The sequence below is a fragment of the Hyperolius riggenbachi genome, chromosome 2 (assembly GCF_040937935.1).
Source record: "Hyperolius riggenbachi isolate aHypRig1 chromosome 2, aHypRig1.pri, whole genome shotgun sequence".
Lineage (NCBI taxonomy): Eukaryota > Metazoa > Chordata > Amphibia > Anura > Hyperoliidae > Hyperolius > Hyperolius riggenbachi.
The window spans coordinates 45,772,654-45,795,539 of record NC_090647.1 but is presented as its reverse complement, the minus strand read 5'-3'; the positions used below and the strand labels follow the sequence as shown (position 1 = coordinate 45,795,539).

General features: G+C 43.6%; 1 protein-coding gene across 20 annotated transcripts in view; it reads right to left on the bottom strand.

Moving 5' to 3' along the window:
• TENM4 (teneurin transmembrane protein 4) overlaps positions 1-22,886 on the bottom strand; it is a 1,797,006-nt gene that overhangs the window by 823,913 nt on the left and 950,207 nt on the right. For all 20 annotated transcript variants that reach the window (XM_068266709.1, XM_068266713.1, XM_068266710.1 and 17 more), the window contains one exon: positions 9,772-10,038. In XM_068266709.1, the coding sequence (XP_068122810.1) occupies positions 9,772-10,038 (267 nt within the window). The remainder of the gene's footprint in view (positions 1-9,771; positions 10,039-22,886) is intronic.

Here is a 22,886-nt window from a genome sequence, read left to right as displayed (position 1 = left end):
TGATTAAAAACCCGCCGACTTTAAAGGTTAATAGCAAAGCCCCCTTACATGGTAGGAACATCAAATTTGCCAGATATGTTAGGAAGGACAGTGGGAACAAGAGATTTTTTTTTTTTTTGAGAAAGACCTTATAGCTTTTGAGAAAATCAATTTTAAAGTTTCAAAGGAAAACATTATACATATAAATGCGGTAAATACATTAAAGAGACTCTGTAACAAAATGTTGAGCCTTATTTCTTCTATCCTATAAGTTCCTATAGCTGTTCTAATGTGCTCTGTCTTACTGCAGCCTTTCATAGTTGCACAGTGGCTGTGTTATCTCTGTTATATCATCTAATCTTCTCTCCTCTGTTGGCTCTGTTGGGCTGAGGCAGTCAGGCTGGAATGTGCTGTGCTGCTTGTGATTGGATAGAAGCTATACACACCCTCTCCAGGCCCCCTGCACACTCTGTATGACTCACACACTGAGCTACTCTCAGCCTATCACTTGCTATGTCTTTTGTTTGTAAACACTGGATAAAACTGGCAATTACAAGCCAGGATTGCAGCAGGGAGTGGCAGAAACAGCACAGAGGGGCCCAGGAGAACATCATGAATAGAATGGTATGCTTTTTATTGTAAGAATTTTACAGTACAGATTCTCTTTAACTGTCATTTACCGCATTTCTTCTCAAAAACTATAAGGTATTTTTAAACATTTTTTTCTCTTGTTCCCACTGTTCTTCTTAACATATCTGGCAAATTTAGTGTTTCTAGCATGTAAGGGGGGCCTTGCTATTAACCACAAGTCGGTGTGGTTTTAATCACGAATACCGAATAGTGATCATGAGTAACTACTGACCATGAGTCGGGTAACGAGTGCAATCATGAGTGCATTTGTGATCGACATTCGTGATCGAGAGATGATCACTAATGCCGATTACGACCTCATGATCGCAAAAAAAGGCTCATGATCCCGACCTTGTGATAAGCATCCCTGACTGTCCATTCCCATAATAAAGGACTTTTTTTTTTTTTTTTTTATGGGACCCATTGGATGGGGAGACATAAAGGACTTTTTTTAACCATGGATGAACTAGCATCTTGCGGATTCCTTTCTATGTGCGATTCTACCACTGTACACAAAACTGTTTTTATACGTTACGTTTTAGGTCATCAAAGTGAAAGCCAGCTTGAGAGTTTGGGCCGAGAAAAACGAGAATAAAATGACGGTAAAAGCACAAAGACGTGTGATCTTGAGAAAACATCGACATTGGAAAAGACACACCACGCATATCCGGTGCTTACTTTAAAACACAAAGAAAAACTTCATTCACAGAAACACTTGGAAAGATGCATAGCAGTGTTGTATGTGCTTCATCAGATGTACACCACAAACGTCAATACAAAACTGTGCCTACCTGCATTGCCTGAAAGATAAGGGATAACACTTCAAACCAGGCAGCCTTAGTATAAATAGACTATGGCCCTCATTCACTTTTTCTTCTGAGTTTTCTCCTGATCTTTTAACACCTTGTCAATAATCCACCAGCAAGCAAGAAAATACTGAGAATAATTTTGAGGGTACTTTTTCACCTATGTTTTGGTACTTTTTCAATTGCTAAGTGTTAAGTTATTTTAGACAGAAGATGAAAAATAATCTCCCAGGAGAAAACTTAGTAGAACTAAAAACTGACCCTTATGCTGGGAATACACGTTTCGTTTTTGCCTTCGTTTCGATTGTGCCTTTTGTCCTTTTCGTTCCCGAAATAATCGAACGTACGGTTAATATCACCACCCACGGTTTCGTTTTTTTTTTCGATTCTGATGGTTTCGTTTTTCCAATAATCGAAGGCTGCAAAGAAACGAAACGAAAATCCCTTTTTACAGGGACGGACTAACATAAACGAACATATAATCGATCTGAACAGCCATCAAGCCTACTAATGGCTCGATTAGATGTATAAAGAGAGATAATATCAAACATGTTCGATCACTAGTCGTTCGTTTTTGGGGTCTATTAATCGAAACTATAATGAGATTATGACTATTTTCACATACGTTTTCAACACTCGATTCGTTTACTGAACGAATCGAAGGTTAAAACGAAGGCAAAAACGAAACGTGTATTCCCAGCATAAGTGACAAAAAATGCTTTGCGCCTCAAAAACTGCCATTGCACAGGCTTCTAAAAAATGGTGCCACAGGAAGTCAGGAGGCTGCTCCTAGATCAGCCCAAGGGTGTTGTGTGTCACTGAGCCAGTCAATCACAGAGAGGAAGGGGGAAGAGAGAGGAGTGGGCAGCACATTGGTGTGGTGGTTAGCAGAAGGATAGAGTAGTGGTTAGCATTCTCACCTTGCATCGCTGGGTCTCCAGTGCGAATCCCAGCCAGGGCACTATCTGTTTGTACGTTCTGCCCATGTTTGCATGGGTTTACTCCAGGCACCCCAGTTTCCTCCCACATCCCAAAAAGCATACAGATAAGTTAATTAGCTTCCTCCTAAATTGACCCTAGACAACGATACATACACTACACGATACATACATAGACATAGGACTATGGTAGGGATTAGGTTGCGAGCCCCTCTGAGGGACAGTTAGTGACAAGACTATATACTCTGTACAGAGCTGCAGAAGTTGTTGCCGCTATATAATTACTAAATTAATAAAGTTTATATTACGCTTTTCCTCTGGCAGGCTCACAGCGTTTTAGAGCTGCAGCCACGTAGGGCGCGCTCTACGTGCAACCAGGAGCATTAGAGGGCCTTGCCCAAAGACTCCTTACTGTTTTACATACTGTTTCGATCCAGGATTTAAACCCAGGTCAAACCCTACATCGAAGGCCACACCCTTAACAAGTACGTTAGCCAGCTGCATAATGGAGCTGCCGTAGTGCTCTTCTCCTGCTTAACCTCCTTGGCGGTAACCCAGAGTCAGGCTCGGGATGGAAATCCACAGCTCAGAGTGGTAATCCCGAGTTGGATCCCTGTAATGTGTAGGGCTGCCACAGATCTATCTAGCAGTATGAATTTTAGGGTCTAAAAGCTTGTGAAAAAATTGCACTGCTTTTAAACAATAAAATCTGAAAATAATCACAGAAATCCCCTGTTGCTGCAATGAGTTAAAACTTACCTATGCGTAAATGTGTTCAAAATACATCAGTATTTCCCATGAACTTAGTTTAGTGTAAGTTGTGAAAATTACACAAAATCAAGATTACATGCAAAAATGATGTGAAAATTTGCAAAAGCAAAATTATCCATTAAGATCAACACTAGTAACGTTCCTGGCTGCAGCTACCTTACTATCACATAGGTGTGTCTAGTGGAAGCAAGTCACAGATTTCTTGAGCAATTTACAAGATGTTTCACACTTCATCCAGGTGGCTTTCTTAGTTAAAATAAGTGGTGAGAACAGTGAAGGGTATTTAAGCCTACATAGTTAGTTTGCACATCCTGACTCAGCCACCAAGGTGTCTAGATCTATAGTGAGAATGGAAAGTTCCTACGAGTACAACACTAGGTGTGTGATAATTGAGTTACTCTAAACTGTTGACTATGGAGGCACTGGGAACACTGATGCAGGCTTTGATTGCTCCAGTTACATGGCTTAAGGTGTGAACTGTTGTTAACCCGCAAACGTAAAGACGCAAATGTAAAACGTAAAGATGTACAGCAGCCAGTGTAGGCAGACAGAGGCGTATCGGGAGGGGTGAAGGCTTGGCTCTTGCCATGGGCGCCACAACACCATGTTGCCATACCTGCTCCTGTGCCTCCCCATCACTTAAGCCCCATCTACATGATTTGATTCTTTGTGCGATTCGTTTACGATTCTATTTACGATCCGATTAAATCCGACATGTCCGATCGGGATTTGATTCGATTCAATGCAATTTGCCATTGTTTTGCAATGGCAAATCAAATTGAATGGAATTGAATCCTGATCGGACATGTCAGATTTAATTGGATCGTAAATAGAATTGTGAAAATCGTATCGTGTAGATTGGGCTTTAGACCTCAGATCAGATTAATTCTGTTATCAGGGGAACATGGCTACTTAATTTAGATATGCCACATGTGGCTTAATCTTTTTTTTCGATTTTACGATTTTTCACTAGGAATTGGACCGTTAGTGGCCACCTTTAGAAAAGAGGACAGAGAGGGAAGAAGAAGAGATATTTCCAAAAAATGACTTCAGCAATACACCATGCTAAAAAACACAGGCAACCATACACATGTATGTGAGAAAGGATGCTGTTTTTAGAGGGAAAGGGGCTCTGATGGGGAGGGAGGGGGCACAATTTCTGTGTTTGCCATAGGCTCTATATTACCCAGATATGCCCCTGTAGGCAGATGCTGGGGGAATAGTGATTTTCAGTTGAGGTGCCCATACACCGATCGGTTTTCCATGGCAGATTTGATCAGTGCTATGGCCGCCTGATCACAATTGTGATCACATTTTGGGCAACATTGATGGAAGTTATTGTTTGTTCCGAATGGAGAGATCTTGCTTGAAAGGGGATGGGGCAGTGGTGATATGTAATTGCCCAGAGCCCCAGATTCAGCAATGGGCCCTCTGGGACTCCCCCAAGCTATAGTGCTCTTCATGGCCCCTGCAGAATATTAACATCAGCGGAGCACACTCTCCACTTGGCTGTCTGGCCATTGCACTCTCTCCAGCCTGTGCCCTTTTGTCTTCCAACAACAAGACAATTGTAAAGCGTTTTTCTCCCGTTTTTCTCTTTTTGCTTCAGTGTCTCTTTAAGTTTGGCAAGGCATTCCAGAGGGTAGGGGCAGCATGACAGAAATCTCTGGCTCCAATGGTTTTTAATTGGACTCTGGGGGTGGTCAAGTTATTGGATCCTTTTGATCTGAGGTCGTGGGGGGTGTGCCACAGTTGCAGCAAGTCCTTCAGGTACCCGGTGCCTAGGTTTTTGATTCCTGAAATGTAATTCCCCATTCTTCCGATGCTTTTCTCCGTGACCTGTCGGTATGAGAGTCATGCTGGAGAAGAGCCATCAGGAGATAAAGGTTTTAGATTAAAAACCTAGGTTTGCATTTAACTATATACAGTAGATGGCCTCTTTCACTTCTCTTGCAATATTTTAATCGACATTGTGAACACACCCCTATGTTAGGTCATGTGATTACTAGGGGTTGCTTGGTTTCCTCTCTGTACAAATCTTCACACTCTGCAGCACTCTGAATGGCATACACCAAGTTGAAGTCTGAATGTGGTATTAAAAACCCTCTATTTATGCAATGGTTGCCCTGTTGTTTTTTTATTCTTTCACCTAGTTCCTTGGTTAGGTGTTTTCTTTTAAACTTTCTGTTTTTTCTTCTGAGGCCCAGCCTCAGGAGCCACAGACATCAAAAGCATCTATAACGTGTTTCTAATCCCTATTTTTCATTTTCACTTCTTTAGTGGTTATCATCACCGTAACACCTTAATGTAGAGTTCTGATATTGCCTAACTTGTGTGCCAGTGGATGATGGGAGACAAAAAAACAGGTAAAGGTCTGTGTAGATTTTCTATAGACTTCTAATCTAAAGATGTGTACACATCTTTGACGGATGTCGCCCATTGGGGGTTTTGACCTACACTTTCCTTTCAAAATGATTCCTTGATCGTTGCTTGTCCTCAATTATATGATTAGGGTATTTTCTAGATATTTTCAACGGGGAATTTGCAATATTAGCTGTTAGCACTGAACACTCCTTTTTTGGCATTTAATTGCGCAGATTTTCTCTTCATATGAGGTTTTAGCTCCCATGCACCTTTATATCCTTTTTTTGACCTTATGACTCAAAGGACTGTAAGGAGTTGTTACTACATTATCAAGGATGGAATTTAGACAACTAACCGTCCAAGGCCCACTGTCACCAGCCACGCCCTTGGAGGAAGCACAACACAGGATGAGGGGAGCACAGGACCAGTGCTCCACTGCTCGCCCCTGTGGAAGCAAGGCAGCCACGGACAGGGTTTGTGACTGTTGCTTTTTACGTGTTTAGCAGTTTAACTGCCTTAGTGTGCCCGCCTGCTGCACGCCCCTTCCTTCCAAGTGCCCTAGGCTATGGCCTTTGTGGCCTTTCCTCAAATCTGTCCATGTTCATTATTACAGATTACGTACATAATATGCATTGTGGTTGTCACCAGCCCCTATCTCTTTTGTGATTTTTAATTGTTTTTATTGTGTTCAGCTTCGTTCAGCGAGAATTCTTTGGTACTATCATCAGAGTGGTTCTTCTTATGGAATTCTCTTTTTTTGTTTTAGGACTAGTGTTGCATTGTTCCCCTTAGTACACTTTAATCTATTTAGATCATACATATCGTAGTGGTCATATTACCGTACTACAGTGCTTGTCTAAACTTAGTTTATACCCGACACCTCTGCACTAGAAAACTTACAAAGTCCAGTTTCATGATATGTCCTTCTACCCCACATAACATAACCTGGATTAATGAGAACATTTGTGGACCCTACTATACCTGCAGCTGGATTGAAAGCTGATTATCCGATTGTTTAGCGCATAGTATTTTTATGTTTGTCTGGAGTTTAGCTTTAACGATGGACACCCCACTGTATAATAGGAGGATTTGATTCCTCCATCCGCCATTACCTGCATCTTACACTCTCGCAAGAAAGGTTTAAATGAGAATCACTGAATTTAAAAACCAAAAATCTTGTAACCTGTCCTAAAAATATACATTAACAGCTATCCTGGGAGCAGCGACAAGCTCATAAATTACACTCCCTACAGCAGAGGTAAAGAAATTTAAATTGCTACTGCGACACTTGGTACTGAAATCAGGATTTATGCTGTGGGATATTCGAGGTGTAGGGGGGAAGGTGCCTTACCAAACAGCTTCAGGGCAATTTTATAGCGGGGAAATAGAGAGAATTGTTATAGAAAAACAGATTCCCTCACAAAATAATAAGATGTTACTCACCAATAACTACACAAACAAAAATCCCCAAAACTAGAACAACAAAGTTACGCAAAATGGAAAAGAAACGTTATGCGGAAAAAAATCCATGAAATACATTTGGATACATTTTCCCTGAAAAAGAAAAGAAAAACTAATAGAACTAAGAACTCTTCTAATCACTGATGATTTTTTAGAGGGGTCATCATATGCTGGTAGGTTGACATGTCCATAGAAGGCCTTTGTGAGTATGTAATGTGGAGCTAGCTTAAAGGGGAACTGAAGAGAGAGGTATATGGAGGCTGTCATGTTTATTTCCTTTTAATCAATACCAGTTACCTGGCGGCACTGCTGGTCTATTTCTCTGCACTAGTATCTGATTAAAACCAGAAACAAGCATGCAGCTAGTTTTGTCAGATCAGACTTATAAGTCTGAACCACTGAAACACCTGATCTGCTGCATGCTTGTTTAGGGGCTATGGTTAATAGTATTAGAGGCAGAGGATCAGCAGGGCTGCCAGGCAACTGGTATTGTCTAAAAGGAAATAAACAGAACAGCCTTCATATACCTCTCTCTTCAGTTCCCCTTTAAGGGTTGGGTCACACGAGTGGCTGGCAAGATGGTTAGTGGTTGCTCGTTTAGCTGATGTAATGGCCCATACTCACGGGCGACAATTGTCGCCGCAACAAGTGGCGCGCGCGTGTTGCGGCGACAGGTCGCCTGTGAGTATGCGCCGTCGCACGGGCACGCACCCCGAACTGTCGCCCGTCACTGATGTCGCCAGGCGATTGAAAGTTTCAATCGCCTGGCGACAGTCGCCGCCGCAACTCCGCCGCAACTGTCGCTAGTCCGCGTGAGTACGCGGACTAGCGACAGCAACCTCCATTGAGGTATACGGAGCTTCCGGCGGGGGGAGAAGGAACAGCTTCCGTCCCGTGTGTACGCGGAGGGACCTGGCGAGGAGCTGTCGCCGGCCTGTCGCCCACACGCTCACGTGTGCTGGCGACAGGCCACTTTTGCAGCCCGTGAGTATGGGCCATTAAATGCTTTTTTGCTACCGCATAGAAAAGCACTTTGCATCACTTTGTCATCATTCGATCATCCTGTCACATTTTTAGCCCCCAGGGGGACCCAGAACTGAGCAAATGCAGCCATCTTGAACACTATGGGCTTGATTCACAAAGCGGTGCTAACTGTTAGCACGCCTGTGAAAACCCCCTTAGCACGTCTAAACGAGCTTTTCGCGCGTAAAACCTTACGCGCGAAAAACTTTATGCGCGTAAAACTTTACGCGCGCACTGCACAGAGTGCAGGGCGCTCCGTACGAAGTTCCCATTAAAGCCTATGGGACTTAGCGCGCGCATAGGACTTTGCGCGCGGTACTTAGCACGCGATCTGATTGAGAAAACCGGTGCTAACCTACTTAGCACCCTGGTTAGCGCGCCTAAAGACTTTAGACGTGCTAAGTAGGTTAGCACCGCTTTGTGAATCAAGCCCTATATGTAGTGTCCAAGACAAAACAAAAGGATCTATCGTGATGCTTACATGAACAATGCCAATTCTCGTCACGGTCTTTCAAAAATCGCTTCCATTCAGTGGTGTAGCTAAGGCGCTATGGGCCCCGGTGCAAGTTTTCCATGGGGCCCCCAAGCACTCTTTACATAACAATTGATATGCCGCACCAAAAACGTGCCAAGAAGAACAAAAGTGTCAGATGCGCAAAAAGGGGCTTTGTTGATGATCACTACTATTCAAAGTATCTGTAGAAGTGATCATTACCAGCACAGGTCCAATAGGGAGCTAATACTGTGGCAGATGGTGGGCCCTATGGAGCCCCTCTGGGCCAAGGGCCCCAATGGGTTGCTACCTCTGCACCCCCTATTGCTATGCCACTGCTTCCATTTATTTGAATGGAACGGAGGTAGATTTCCTTATAAGCCACTCTTTTGGCCGGCTAAAATGTTGCATTTGCTGGCTGTGTGAACAATCCTTAAAGGACATGTGAACTTTGAGGGATGTGGAGGCGGACATATGTATTTCCTTTTAAACAATACCAGTTGCCTGACATTTCTGGCTACAGTAGTCTCTGGATCACACTCCTTAAACAAGCATGTGGCTAACCCAGTCAGACTTCAGTCAGAAACATCTCACCTGCATGCTTGTTCAGGGTCTATGGCTAAATGTATTAGAGGCAGAGGATCAGCAGGACAGCCAGGCAACTGGTTTTGTTTAAAAGAAAATAAATATGGCAGCTTCCATTTCTCTCTCAGTTCCGGTGTACTTTAATTGACCCTGCATAGCATATTGGTGATGGAGTTGTAGGTATTGTATGCAGCTACGTACTTGCATTGTTTTTTTCCATAAAGAGGCAAAGATGGGAACTTTGACCAGGGTGACTTTATCACCACAGTTCCGAAGAAAAGTTTGGAATTAAGACAGCTGACTCTACCCCAGCAGGAGCAGTTGACAAACAAACCTAGTAGGAAATCAAAGTTAATTTAACCCATCAGGAGTTCTCACCACTAATATTTCCCAAAACATTTTATAGAAATTTAGCAGTTGGCTCAACCCTGCAGGAAACCACAGATAAATCAACCCAACAGTTGACTCAACCTAGCAGGAGCTGTCAGTTAACTCAACATATAAGAAGATCCCATTACCGGAATTCCCAAGGGATAGAAGAATGTAGCAATTGACTCAACTCTCAACAGTAAATCAACCATCGTCCACGTAGGACTACTAAACAATAAATTATCTTTGAAAGTTATGACCTCAACCATGAAACCTCATCAAAATCAACAGGAAACTGATGGTTTTTAGTAAATAATACGCATGACACAAGAGTGTTTGAGAAGTCACCTACCGTTTTCCATGTGCTCGTGTTCGGTGTCGGTGAGGGTTAAGTTGGAGTTAGCTCTACTGGATAAACAAGAGCTTCTGCCGGACTTGGTGTTCCGTCCCCACAGTCTCACTGGTTGTTCGGGAGACAACACGCCATCTGCCTCATTGTCTGCATCATTTTCACCAGACATTGAATAGCAATGTGGAAGGCTGATGTCTGTTCGGTACAATGTCCCATGAGGTGGTGTAACTTCTCCAAGACCAAGCTCGTGTAACGTGAAGCTGCCACCTACAACACAGCAGATAGGATCATTTTATTCAGTAAAACCAAAAGTGTATTTGGTGATTTTTAGTTTGACTGCATTCTCAGTGATGTCACTGGTCTCTAGTGAACAAATAGACTGCATTCTCAGTGATGTCACTGGTCTGTAGTATATAAATAGGCTGCATTCTCAGTGATGTCTCTGGTTTCTAGTGAATGGATAGGCTGCATTCTCAGTGATGTCACTGGTCTCTAGTGAATTGATAGGCTGCATTATCAGTGATGTCACTGGTCTCTAGTGAATGGATAGGCTGCATTCTCAGTGATGTCACTGGTCTCTAGTGAATTGATAGGCTGCATTATCAGTGATGTCACTGGTCTCTAGTGAATGGATAGGCTGCATTCTCAGTGATGTCACTGGTCTCTAGTGAATGGATATACTGCATTCTCAGTGGTGTCACTGGTCTCTAGTGAATGGATAGGCTGCATTCTCAGTGATGTCACTGGTCTCTAATGAATGGATAGGCTGCATTCTCAGTGATGTCACTGTTCTCTAGTGAATGGATAGACTGCATTCTCAGTGATGTCACTGGTCTCTAGTGAATTGATAGGCTGCATTCTCAGTGATGTCACTGGTCTCTAGTGACTGGATAGGCTGCATTCTCAGTGATGTCACTGGTCTCTAGTGAACAAATAGACTGCATTCTCAGTGATGTCACTGGTCTCTAATGAATGGATAGGCTGCATTCCCAATGATGTCACTGGTCTCCCCCCCACAACCACCCCCCCAACCCCCCCCCCCCCCCCCCCAGTGTATCCTGCTTGATCACACACCCTCATCGCCGTGCACCCCTCTCACTGGCTGACTTGACATATTTGGTCTCTAAGACCATCACTCCAATGCACACTCTTGTAACCTGTATCCCTGAATGACCTACTGCTATGTATCACCTCTATTTATCATTGTCTGTAACCCTAGTTATTGTCCAGAGCTGCATAATAAGTTGGCACTTTATAATAATATTTTCATTGTTGTCACTGGTCACTAGTGAACATATACGCTGTGATGTAACTGGTCTGATTACACTGACATTAATATCACGTATCTCTTGTGAATGGTCAGGCTGCATTGCCTTTGCTGGTATTTACCGAATGGATTGGCTGCATTTCCAGAAAATCATTGCTCACCTCAGAATCTAAAGAGTATGTTTTTTTTTTTTCAATATCCTAAATGAAAAACAGTTACCAAGAGGCATTTGTATTTGCCAACATAGGTTACACTCTGCACGTGGAGTTGGAGGATGCTGTTAATAGGTTGGGGTTGGGGGGGGGGGGGGGTATTGGTAGAAGAGGGGGGCTGCTGTATATGAATGGGCTGTACATGGCATGAGCACTGGATATGGCAGTAGCACATGGAAGGTGAATATTACACAATAAAGAAAGGGGCTCCCTTACATGGAGGGAGGACTGCACCTGATATTGTTCTAAATTGAATATCATACCTCCCAACTTTTTGGGCTAAAAAAGTGGGATACTTAAGCCACACCCCTGATACACATCTAACCACGCCCCTGGCACACCCCTAGTCACACGTACTATAAAGATTTTACAAGAAAATATGTTTATTTATAATTCAAACCACACTGGTTCTTTCATATTCTTTTCCTTCATATTAACATTTGAAAATAAGAAATATCTTAATTTAAAATATGGGAATAAGATTTAGAGTCAATTAAACACATTTTTCAGTAGAAAAATAAATATACTTACACAGATCTGTACACAGTCCTGAAAGAGGGAAACATGAGGAGGAAAGAGGGACAGGGCTCCCAAAGAAGGACTGTCCCTCCAAAAAAGGGACAGTTGGGAGTGTGCTCTCTACGTATCTCTCCAGCAGCTGCCGGAGAGATACGTAGAGGGCGCACTTCTCTTATGTCAGACTGGCTGCGACTCGCTGAAGTTACGGGACTCCGTACCGAAGAGGGAGAAGACTGAGGACAGCGGCGTGGGAGCGATCCGTGCGGATGGGGCTGGAGGAAACCATAGGTATGTATAAAACTTTTATTTTAGCTCAGCTCTGGTACACTTTAAGACCTCAGTATTACAACAATCTCAAAGTGGTCATTATTACAGATGGCCAATTTATAACCGGTTCGCTTTCAAATGGACCTGAGTCTTGCACAGGACACAAGGAAAAAAGAGAGACATGCACCCTATGTGTTTTTAGAGTGAAGATCCTGCCTAACCCCGTCATCTTCAAGCAATCACTAAAGTGCAAATTGATCTGTCATTTGTAAACATAGGGCGTTAACCGTTTGTCTGCTTTCATGAGAGCAGGAAGTAGACAGACTGCAGATTTATTGCAGGAGTGCTGTAATCTGTAACAAAGAAATATTTTTCTATGAAGGTCATTATACTGTTGCTTATCTTTTAGAGCAGAAAGAAAGTTCGGAGTTCAGGCCCGCTTTTAGGGAACCTAAATCATACAAAATAAAGAGAGTTTTACTTACCTGGGCTGATACCAGCCCCCTGCAGCTGTCCTTTGCCAGCGCTGGTCCTCAAGTTCAACGATCCTCTGTTCCCCCGCCCCCGTTTGGTTTCGATTCTGCCGACTCCGTTGGCGGTCCACTGCGCCTATGCAGGCACAGTAAGAGAAAGCCTCGTACTGCGCCCGTGCAGGATGCTCTCCCCGGCGTGAACGCGTACGAGGATGCGCACTGCCAAGGCCACGTAGGTGCAGTGGACCGCCGACTGCTCAGTCAGCAGAATCTAAACTAAGTGGCGGCGGGGGAACGGAGGATCGTTGAGGACCATCTCAGGATGGCTGCTGGGGGCTGGTCGAAGCCCCAGGTAAGTGAAACTCTTTTTATTTTGTACGGTTTAGGTTCCCTTTAAATTACAAAATGGCTTATGCACACATCAATATTTCCATGAACCTGGAGATGAAATGTTTTGGAGCAGAGCGGTGAGTCAGGGGATCAGATGTTTATTGAAGGCTCCCCATGGTAAATTTGGAAGCTCCAATTGGCGAAGTCACATCTCGCATTTCACACCTTCTATAATGAAGCCGGGCTGGTTGTATTTCCCGACAGGGATGACAGGCAGAGAAAGCGCGGCTTTCACACCTCCTAACTTCAGGAGCCCAGAAAGGCGCACTACAAAGCGGCCTGTGATAATTGCACCCAGACAAAAGCTCTTTGCCTTGACAAAATGCAGCTCCGCTCCGCTTCAAATGCTCCTCTAAAGTTTTAAAGATTCATCAAGTTGATTTACGGAGAAGTGGTAATTTGCACTGTGCTTTCAGCGGCACAACTTTTTCTCTTTGTGGAGGTGCCAGAGATGAATGTGGTGATGGATTTCAAAATAAATTCAGCTGCATTTTTTCCCGGCGCGCTCTCATTAATAAGCTTTGTTTTTTCTTTATGGTTCTCAAGCCCAAGCTCAGGTAGAGGTTCATGGAAAGAAAATGACACGATAAATGGCAGAGATAAAGAACATTGGGCCAGATTTATCAAAGCATTACCAACAGTTTCTTTCTTCTAAAACTGTTCTAAACAGCAGATGAACTGTTCTGCATGATAGTAAGAAATTTCTCAAAGCCTACGTAATAGTGGCAGTTTAGCGTGGATTTCTAGAGCTGCACTACTAAACTGCTGCAGATTAAGAAGTGCTCAATAGCAGTTCTACAGATAGTGCAGGCTAGACATGATTTGTGAAGGGCTTCCCCCCCCTCACTCAGAGCCTGCTGACAGCAGATGTGTTGGTTACCTAACCTCAGCAACAGCAATTTCCCTCACACTCTGCACTACCTGAGAGACATTCCTAACTCCTCCTATTCCTAACAGTTTAAGGAGGAATCTGCACAATTGCAGCAAGTGATTTCTTAGGATGCCTGAGACAGTTCTGCACGGATTTCTAAAAACCTACTAATATTTTGTCTCAGACACTCTTGATAAATGTCCCCCCATTGCGTAACTTACTGGTCGGATTGGTTCCAAGAAACAATGCCAGTATAACATTTTGTGTTGTAAGTTTTATTTAGCACAAGATCAGAAGGCTGCTGCTGTCTCCGTCACAGATCCGGGGCAACGTAAAGATCGGAGAGCGGCATTGTGACTGCGGAGCATGCTATGGATACGGAAGTGACATAATTGCTCAATTCCTGCATTTTAAGCCTGCCACCCTCTTCTCCTCTCTCTTGGTCACCGCTGATCTGCAGGTGTATGATTGTTGGGAATGGGCAGACATCAGGAAGCTACATATCACCACTTACACTATCTATGCAGGGGCTACCTATCCTGGGGAGACACCTTTGGATACCTAAACTAAGGGGGCTGCCTATCTATAATGGGGGGATAACCTTGGCTACCTGTACTGGGGTGCTACCTATACTGGAATGAAAACCTTGACTATTCATACTCAGGAAGATACTACCGTTACTGGCAGGGCTGGTCCTAGACTTTTTACTTCCTGAGGCAAACATGTATGGATACTTGAAAGTATTTTGCCAATCAGAGGATGCAAAAAATGACAAAAAATTTCGGAAAAACAATTCGCTGCACCCCCTTGTCTAGACCCGCATGCACGGCTCACAGCAGCTATAGACGAGGGGCTGCAGCTAATTTTTTTCAGATTTTTTGGAGTCTTTTTTATTGTCATTTTTTGCATCCACTGATTGGCAAAATACTTTCAAGTTGGACCAATCAGAGAACGCAGAATGTTACCGCGGTAATCGGAATATCACAGAAATCTTAGGCCAATCACTAGACCTCGGAATACCCCGTAGTCTCCGAGTGCTGTGATGGGTCTAAAATCACTGTGGTAACATACCTCCCAACTTCTTGAGATGAGAAAGAGGGACACTTAAGCTACGCCCCTGCAACTCCCCTGATCACGTCCTCGTCACACCCCTAGTCACGCATACCATAAAGATTTCATAAGAAAAATATGTTGTTTTATAATTCAAACCACACTGGTCCTTTCTATCCTGGTTCATTTTCCTTCATATTAACATTTTACAATTAGTAATATATCAATTTAAAGGATGGTAATAAAGTTTAGAGTCAAACACATTTTTTTAGTAGAGAAATATATATATTTACATAGAAAGAGGGTCAAAATCCTGAAAGAGGGACAAATGAGGAGGAAAGAGGGGCAGAGGGACAGGGCTCCCAAAGAGGGACTGTTGGGAGCTATGTGGTAATCTGATTTTGCATTCTCTGATTGGTCCGGTGCTTCTGAGTTCTGTGATTAGGATAAAGTTGCAGTAATGCAGCATTTCCACAGAAAACCATTTTCTGATAGGACACATGGTACAATTCCACTAAATCTGAATGAGTGTCCCTATATCCAACAGTAAATACATGAAGTCCAAACCCAGGCCAACACACTTACATGAGGTGCAAACTTCCCAGGGACCTGGCAGGTAAAACAACTCGGTGAGTGCTAGTAGGTTTTGTGACTGATAACATGGAAGGTCAAAAAAGTAAGAAGCTGTAAATGTCGCTCTTATTCCGTGCCCAGCCTAACAGAACCTTGTCCTCCTTTCTCTTGTCCTGTTCTTCTCATTTGCATCACCGCTATGAAATAACAGGTTCTCTTTACTGCTCTAGCATTGCAGGTCAGAGATGATCCACAGAGAGGAGTTATAGCACCTTCCTGTCAGAAGACATCTTCCCCACGCCAGGGGAAGCGATCGCCGACAGAGCCGCTGCTCATAAATTATGGAGAAACAGCGCCGCTACAATTAAGTCAAATCAAATGTGTTTGCAATAGGCAGCATGACAAGCATTGATTTCCATATCTCATCTGTCGCGTTGCCTTTTAAAGTTAAAGAGCGCCGGCAATGTCAATAATGGAACGTCGACAACACCAATAATCCACGGAAATTCTACTTTAGTTGAGAAAACCCCATCCAGTCCATTCAGCTCTGCAGAGATGAAAGGAAAACAGTATTTCAACTGATTTCCGGCCCAACCCTGTACCATGCTGCCCCTACCCTTTGATACACCTTGCCACACCCAATCAAGACTGCTCCAACCCTGGACACGTTTACATCAAAACTGAATAGTCTGAACTTGTTAAGTAAGAGGAGCTTAACGGAAAACTATGTAATGATTAAAATTGCTTCTTTTTTTCAATATTAATTTATAGATTATTTACTGTATATACTTGATACAAGTTGACCTCCTGTATAAGTCGACTCCACTATTTAACCCTCTTAAGCTGGAATTTTTTGTTGACTCAAGTATAAGTCTACCCGGGAAAGTTAATGGCTGCACTTGGGCTTTTTTTACTTTAAAAACCTGCTTAACATAATTGCCCCACCTAAAACACAGCATCCTCGTGGCTGAAAACTCCATAAATCACCCCAAACTCCTTGGGGCACATGGCGGGGCTCCTTCTACATAAAGGCAGACCTTTGCACTGCAGCTCTACCTCTACACACGTCCATCGGGGCTGATCGCCGCCTCTCCCCTCCCCTCTCAGTCTTCTTTCACTGAGAGGGGCGGGGGAGAGGCGGCGATTAGTGCTGATGGACGCGCATGGAGGCAGAGCTACAGCCCAAAGCTCTGCCTCCCCAGGCAGCAAAATCCATGACCAGGAAAGTCGTGGATTTTTGCCCAGGTAGTTATGGATGATTAATTGAGTTTTCAGCAGTGGGTATGTGGCGTTTTAGGTGGGGCAATTATTTTAAAGAGGTTTTTAAAGTAAAAACCTGATTTTTTGGAGGCTTCAGAGTCTCCTTTATAACTACACTGCATAGAGTATTGCAGCTATTAACCCCTCCTGTCCCTAGAGTGCAGCCAATACCTCCTTCAAGCCCCCAAGTGGAGCAACTAGTCACAATCCTTCCTGCAGCCCAGTATTTCCCCCCTGCCCCTTTCCTTGTTAATTGTTGTGGCCAGGACTTTCAGGCCTGTGTTTTCATGACATTTCCTTTATCAAGAATGTTTCACTTACCACTGGGTAAATTGCTGCAAATGGGAATGTCACTTATTGTACACACATTACTCAGTGTGCTCAGTGTTGCCCGTGACTCGTGTATAAGTCGACCCCTATACTTTTATGAAGTGAATCAGACCTACCTTTCTAGACTTATTTGCGAGTATATACAGTATTTAGTGTTTGCCCGTTGTAAAATCTCTCCTTTGCCTGATACATACTCTGAAATGTTATGCAGGTAACGACTGCTGGCAAAGTGAACCACTGGGAAATGTTTGTTTCTGTGTTGTTGCGTGTTCCAAAGTAAGCCGACCCATCAGCCAGCAGCGGCGCCCCCTGAAAGCTGGCCAGCCACAGGCCTCCTCATCGCGTCCCCATGCACGGCAGTATTCTGCACATGTGCAGTACAGGACAATCACAACGGGAGCGTGATCAGAATGCATGTGGACGGACGGATGGCATGAGCACAGGATGACAGCAGAAGGGCAACAAGAAGCCCCAGGTAAGATAAACCATTTTTTTTGTTTTGTTTTTTTGACTTAAAGAGGAACTGTCGCGAAAATCTTAAAATTTAAAACACATACAAATAACAAGTACATTTCTTCCAGAGTAAAATGAGCCATACATTACTTTTCTCCTATGTTGCTGTCACTTACAGTAGGGAGTAGAATTCTGACATTACCGACAGGTTTTGGGTTATGAAATCTCTTCATGGGGGATTCTCAGCATGGCCTTTATTCTTTATAAAGACATTACCTGAAAAAGATTTATACAAAGATGCTGGCCAGACTCCCTGCTCGCTGCACACTTTTTTGGCAGTTGGACGTAGCAACTGCCATTCACTTTTAAAAATAAAGAAAACCCTGAGAACCCTCCCCTTCCCCTATGAGAAGATGGGCTAATCCAAAATCTGACGGTAATGTCAGATTCTACTACTTACTGTAAGTGACAGCAACATAGGAGAAAAGTAATGTATGGCTCATTTTACTCTGTACTTCTCATTTGTATATGTTCACATGTATTTTAAATGTTAAGATTTTTGTGACAGAGGTCCTTTAAAGTGTACCCGAGGCGTTATGTGACATGATGAGATAAGCATGTGTATGTACAGTGCAAAACATATAACCAGGCTGTTTTACTTGTTGTATTTTTCCTGTCTGAAAGAGTTAATTTTTCAGGCATGGAAGGGGCAGCTTCTGTCTTATCGGTACCTTGTCAGGAATGTAGTAAATATCACTGACACGCAAATTAAAGCCATAAAGCTTTCCTGGCAGAATACAACTTCTGAGAGCAGAGAGAGATGAAAAAAACAAAGGTCAATAGTTCATGTTTTTAACTCTGGGACACTTAACAGACTGCCATTGAGCAGAGACAACAAAACATTCAATCGACTTTGTAAATGTTTAAATACAAAATAAAACCATGAGATGGCTAAAAAAAAGGTCCTTTTTAGGAGTAGGAGGATAAATACAATTATTTATCTCATCATTTTATTTTCACCTCGGGTTCACTTTAAGTATCCTTTCAAGTAAAGCATAGGTATTTTTTTTCTGGTAACATTAACCATTTAACCACTTGCCGCCCGCGTCACGCCAATGAGCGTGACGCGGGCGGCAGCCCCAGGACCAGCTAACGCCGATTGGCGTAAAGTCCTTGGGGCTTGCAGTGCAGGAGATCGCGCGCAGGCTGCGCGCGCATCTCCTTTTAGTGGGTGAAGCTGAGCTCCGCCTTCAGTCTCCCGAGCGGCGGTTGCCGCTCGGGAGACTGTTAGATGGCGGAATCGCCGTCTAATTACATTGTACAGCGCTGCGATCAGCAGCAGCGCTGTACTGGGGACAGCCATGTGACACGGCTGTCCCCCTGGGGGACAAGAGAGCGATCGGCTCTCATAGGCAGAAGCCTATGACAGCCGATCGCCGTTATTGGCTGGCTGTGGGGTGGGAGGGAGGGAAAAGAGCAACAAAAAAAAAGGCAGATTTATAAAAAAACACAATATTTATATGAAACAAACAAACAAACAAACAAACACTGGGGGGGGGGGGCATTAGACCCCACCAACAGAGAGCTCTGTTGGTGGGGAGGAAAGGGGGGAGGAATCACTGGTGTGCTGTGTTGTGCGGTTCTGCAGCTTGGCGTTAAAGCTGCAGTGGCCTTTTTTTTACAAAAATAGCCTGGTCTTTAGTCCTCAAGAGGTTAAGGACCACAGGTTTACAACCTATAGTGACTAGGCTATTTTTTACAATTCAGCATACTGCTGCTTTAAATGCTCGCTGCAGAACCATACAGCTGAGCACACAAATCCCCCACCCCCCTCCACACACACTTTCTTGCCACCAACAGAGCTTTCTGCTGGTGGCATCTGATCACTGCTGCCAGGTTTATTTTCATTATTATTAATTTATAAAATAAATAAATAAATTGAATGTAGGTTTTTTGTATTATTTACACCCCCCCCCCCGCCCCCACCCGGGATCCAATCAGTGATCATCTTGAGTGGCCCACATTGTGGGCCACTCAAGATGGTCGAAAATGTCAATTTCCGATTCCGCAATTGGCGATTACCGATTTCACGGATATCCGATCAGTTTCCGGGTTCCGATTTCCGAGTAGTGTTTTTTGGGTCATTATTTGCATGGTCTAATTGGCCAAATACTTCCGTTGGCTCTGCATTCTCTGATTGGTCCAATGCTTCTGAGTTCTGTGATTTGTCTAAAATGACCGAGTTGCAGTAATGCAGTACTTCTGCCAAAATCCGATTTCCGAGTTCAGTTTTCTAATTTGCGAGTTCCGATCGGAAATTCGGATTTCCGATCGGAACTCGTAAATTTCAATTCTGCGAAATCCGAATGAGCATCCCTACTTACAGCGCTGCGCAACAATCTCAGCACTGTTCTCTAAAAAAAGGTGTTTTTTTCTTTTTTTCTTTTGACAGCCTGCCAGTCTTGATAGCAGGCTGGCAGGCTGTTTACAGAGCGTAGTTCCGCAAGGAAAGCAGGGATGCGTGCGCCATCCCCTGCAATCTCCTCCCCCAGGACTTGACGCCTTTCAGCGTTAGGCAGTCCTGGGGTAGCCACCTTGTGGCCGCCGAACGGCACTAGGAAGTTGTAAGGTGGTTAACCAGCAGCACCCACGTAGAATGCCATGTTATTATCATTATGCTCCTGAATGTATATAATGTATAAGAATCGACTGCTGACTTCCACTATTGTACAACCTTATTCATGTATATCGAGCAGATCCATATTGCCTAACTTGCTGCAACCATATTGCCTAACTCTCTGCAACCATATTGCCGTACTTGCTGCAACCATATTGCCTTACTCGCTGTAACCATATTGCATAACTCGCTCTAACCATATTGCCTAACTCGCTGTAACCATATTGCCTAACTCGCTGCAACCATATTGCCTAACTCGCTGCAACCATATTGCCTAACTCGCTGCAACCATATTGCCTAACTCGCTGCAACCATATTGCCTTACTTGCTGCAACCATATTGCCTTACTCGCTGTAACCATATTGCCTAACATGCTGCAACCATATTGCCTAACTCGCTGCAACTATATTGCCTAACTCGCTGCAACCATATTGCCTAACTCGCTGCAACCATATTGCCTAACTCGCTGCAACCATATTGCCTAACTCGCTGCAACCATATTGCCTAACACGCTGTAACCATATTGCCTAACACGCTGTAACAACAACCTGCTGAGGAGGGATCAGTTCCTATTCCTCCACATCCTCACCTCCAGCCAGATCTGCTGTTTACACTCCGCCATCTGTTTTATCAATAACCGAGCTGAATAAGGTTGGAGAAAATGCAATTCATTAGCCATTTACGGCTAAATTAGACATTTGCAATTACATTAGGAGGCGTGTGCAGTTGTAACACTCCCGGCAGTGGTGACATGCTCTGTGGCTTCCTCAGATTGTGTTGCTTCTATAAGGTGCTTTACATGCAGGGGGTTTATAGATTGTAAATAGAAAAGAAGAGCTCTAACCAATAAAACAATTTCAAGTATGTGTGGGTTCTAATTTTACTCTATAACATAACAAACCTCAGTGCATATGATGCACCGTATCTCAGTGAAGGTGCCCATAGCATACTTGGAGGCCAGTCGACCATCCAATTCCATAATTACAGTATATTCTGGCATACAAGACTACTTTTTAATCCTTGAAAATCTTCTGAAAAGTCAGGGGTCGTCTTAAACGTCGGCCGTCATTGATGCCGGGTGATACGCCCTATCCTGTTACCGCCTCTCAGATCTCACTGCTGAGAACTGTAGGGAAGCGGCCAGGGCCGGTTTAAGCAACAATGGGGCCCCAGGGCAAAATAAACCTGGGGGGCCCCCCAACATATACCCCGGAACAAAAATCAGCATTAGGGGACCTTTTTTGCAGCTGGTATAGTCAGGGTGTGAAGTCCCAATCGGTCGGAGCTCCACATTCTGGCTATCCCAGCCTGCATGGGGGACAAGTTAAAAAGTTTCAGGAGGGGGGACCCCACATAAAAAAAAATAAAAAATTCCCACACTCTAAACATAAAAAAAATTGGGAAAATAGGAAAAAATGCCAGGGATCTTCATACATCCATATTGCGGCTGTATAGCGATCCCTGGCCAAAGCGCTGTGGATGCGTATAGACCCCCTGGAAACCCCGTCAGAAAATTTATTGCGCTTTCGTTTGATGCATGTAAAATTACACTACCGTTAGGTTTGCTACTAAAAGTGACATTTACCGCATTTAAAAGTATACTTTTTTCATTCAAAACTTTAAAATAGATTTTCTTAAAAACTATAAAATCTTTTTGAAAAATAGTTTTTTCCTCTTATTCCTAATGATCTCCCTAACATATCATGCAAATTTAGGGTTTCTAGCATTTAAGGTGGATTTGCTATCAACCATTAAAGTCGGCAGGTTTTTAAATGTGTATTTTTTTTCCTTTGAAACTTTAAAATCGATTTTCTCAAAAACTATAAGGCCGATTTGAAACATTTTTTTTCCTTTTGTAGCCACTGGGGGCCTCTACAAGCTCTGGGGCCCTAGGGCAGCGGCCTCCTCTGCCTTTATGGTAGCGCCGGCCCTGGAAGTGGCGCAGGCACACATGTGTGAGATCTGAGAGGTAGAGAAGGAGGTAAATAGGATACAAGGGTGGGCCAGATGGGTGAAAGAGTCGTGTTTTATGGGCACAGCGCGATCTATTCTTCCATACCGCTCTGATAAACAGGGAGACAGGGAGAGCTGACCAATCCACTTAGGTAGAGCGAAAGTTGACCAATCCAACCAGTCAATCGCCTGTATACTGTTATATACTGGGTACCACATACAGTACAGCACCAGTATCTGTTCATACACAGCACAAGTATATGATTTATTTTTTATTTTTATTTGGTGTGCGTTGGAAGAGGGGTAGTCTTATACAGCGAGTATATCCCAAACTCTATATTTTAACTGGAAAAGTTGGGGGGTCGTCTTATACGCCGGAAAATGGTATATCAAATCATATAAAAATCAGTGACCACTTTTGGGCCAAAATTGGTTGCGTGTATCGATTGGACATGCTAGCATATCTAGGGTTGACATGCTTGATTGGGTGTGTGTTGATTGGGTTGATGTGGCTCTGTAAAATTTAGAGCTATAGGCTTGCTATACACCATCAGTTCTGGGTGTAAGCCTGGCTTCAGGAGCATAGAGAGATAATTTGCATCTTTAGCAGTGATGTATTGTGGGTAGCCACAGTCGCTCATTTAAAGCTGAATTATCTCAAATACGTTTGGTTTTAAGACGGCAAACTACACCAAGCTTTGCTTTTTAGTAGGAAGGCTTTTCTGACTCTTTTAGTCCCCCACACTTACCTAGTGGTTTTGGGTCACCCCGAGGTGCTTGGGTATTGTGTTAAGGGGCCCACAAACTGGTTCGATTTCAG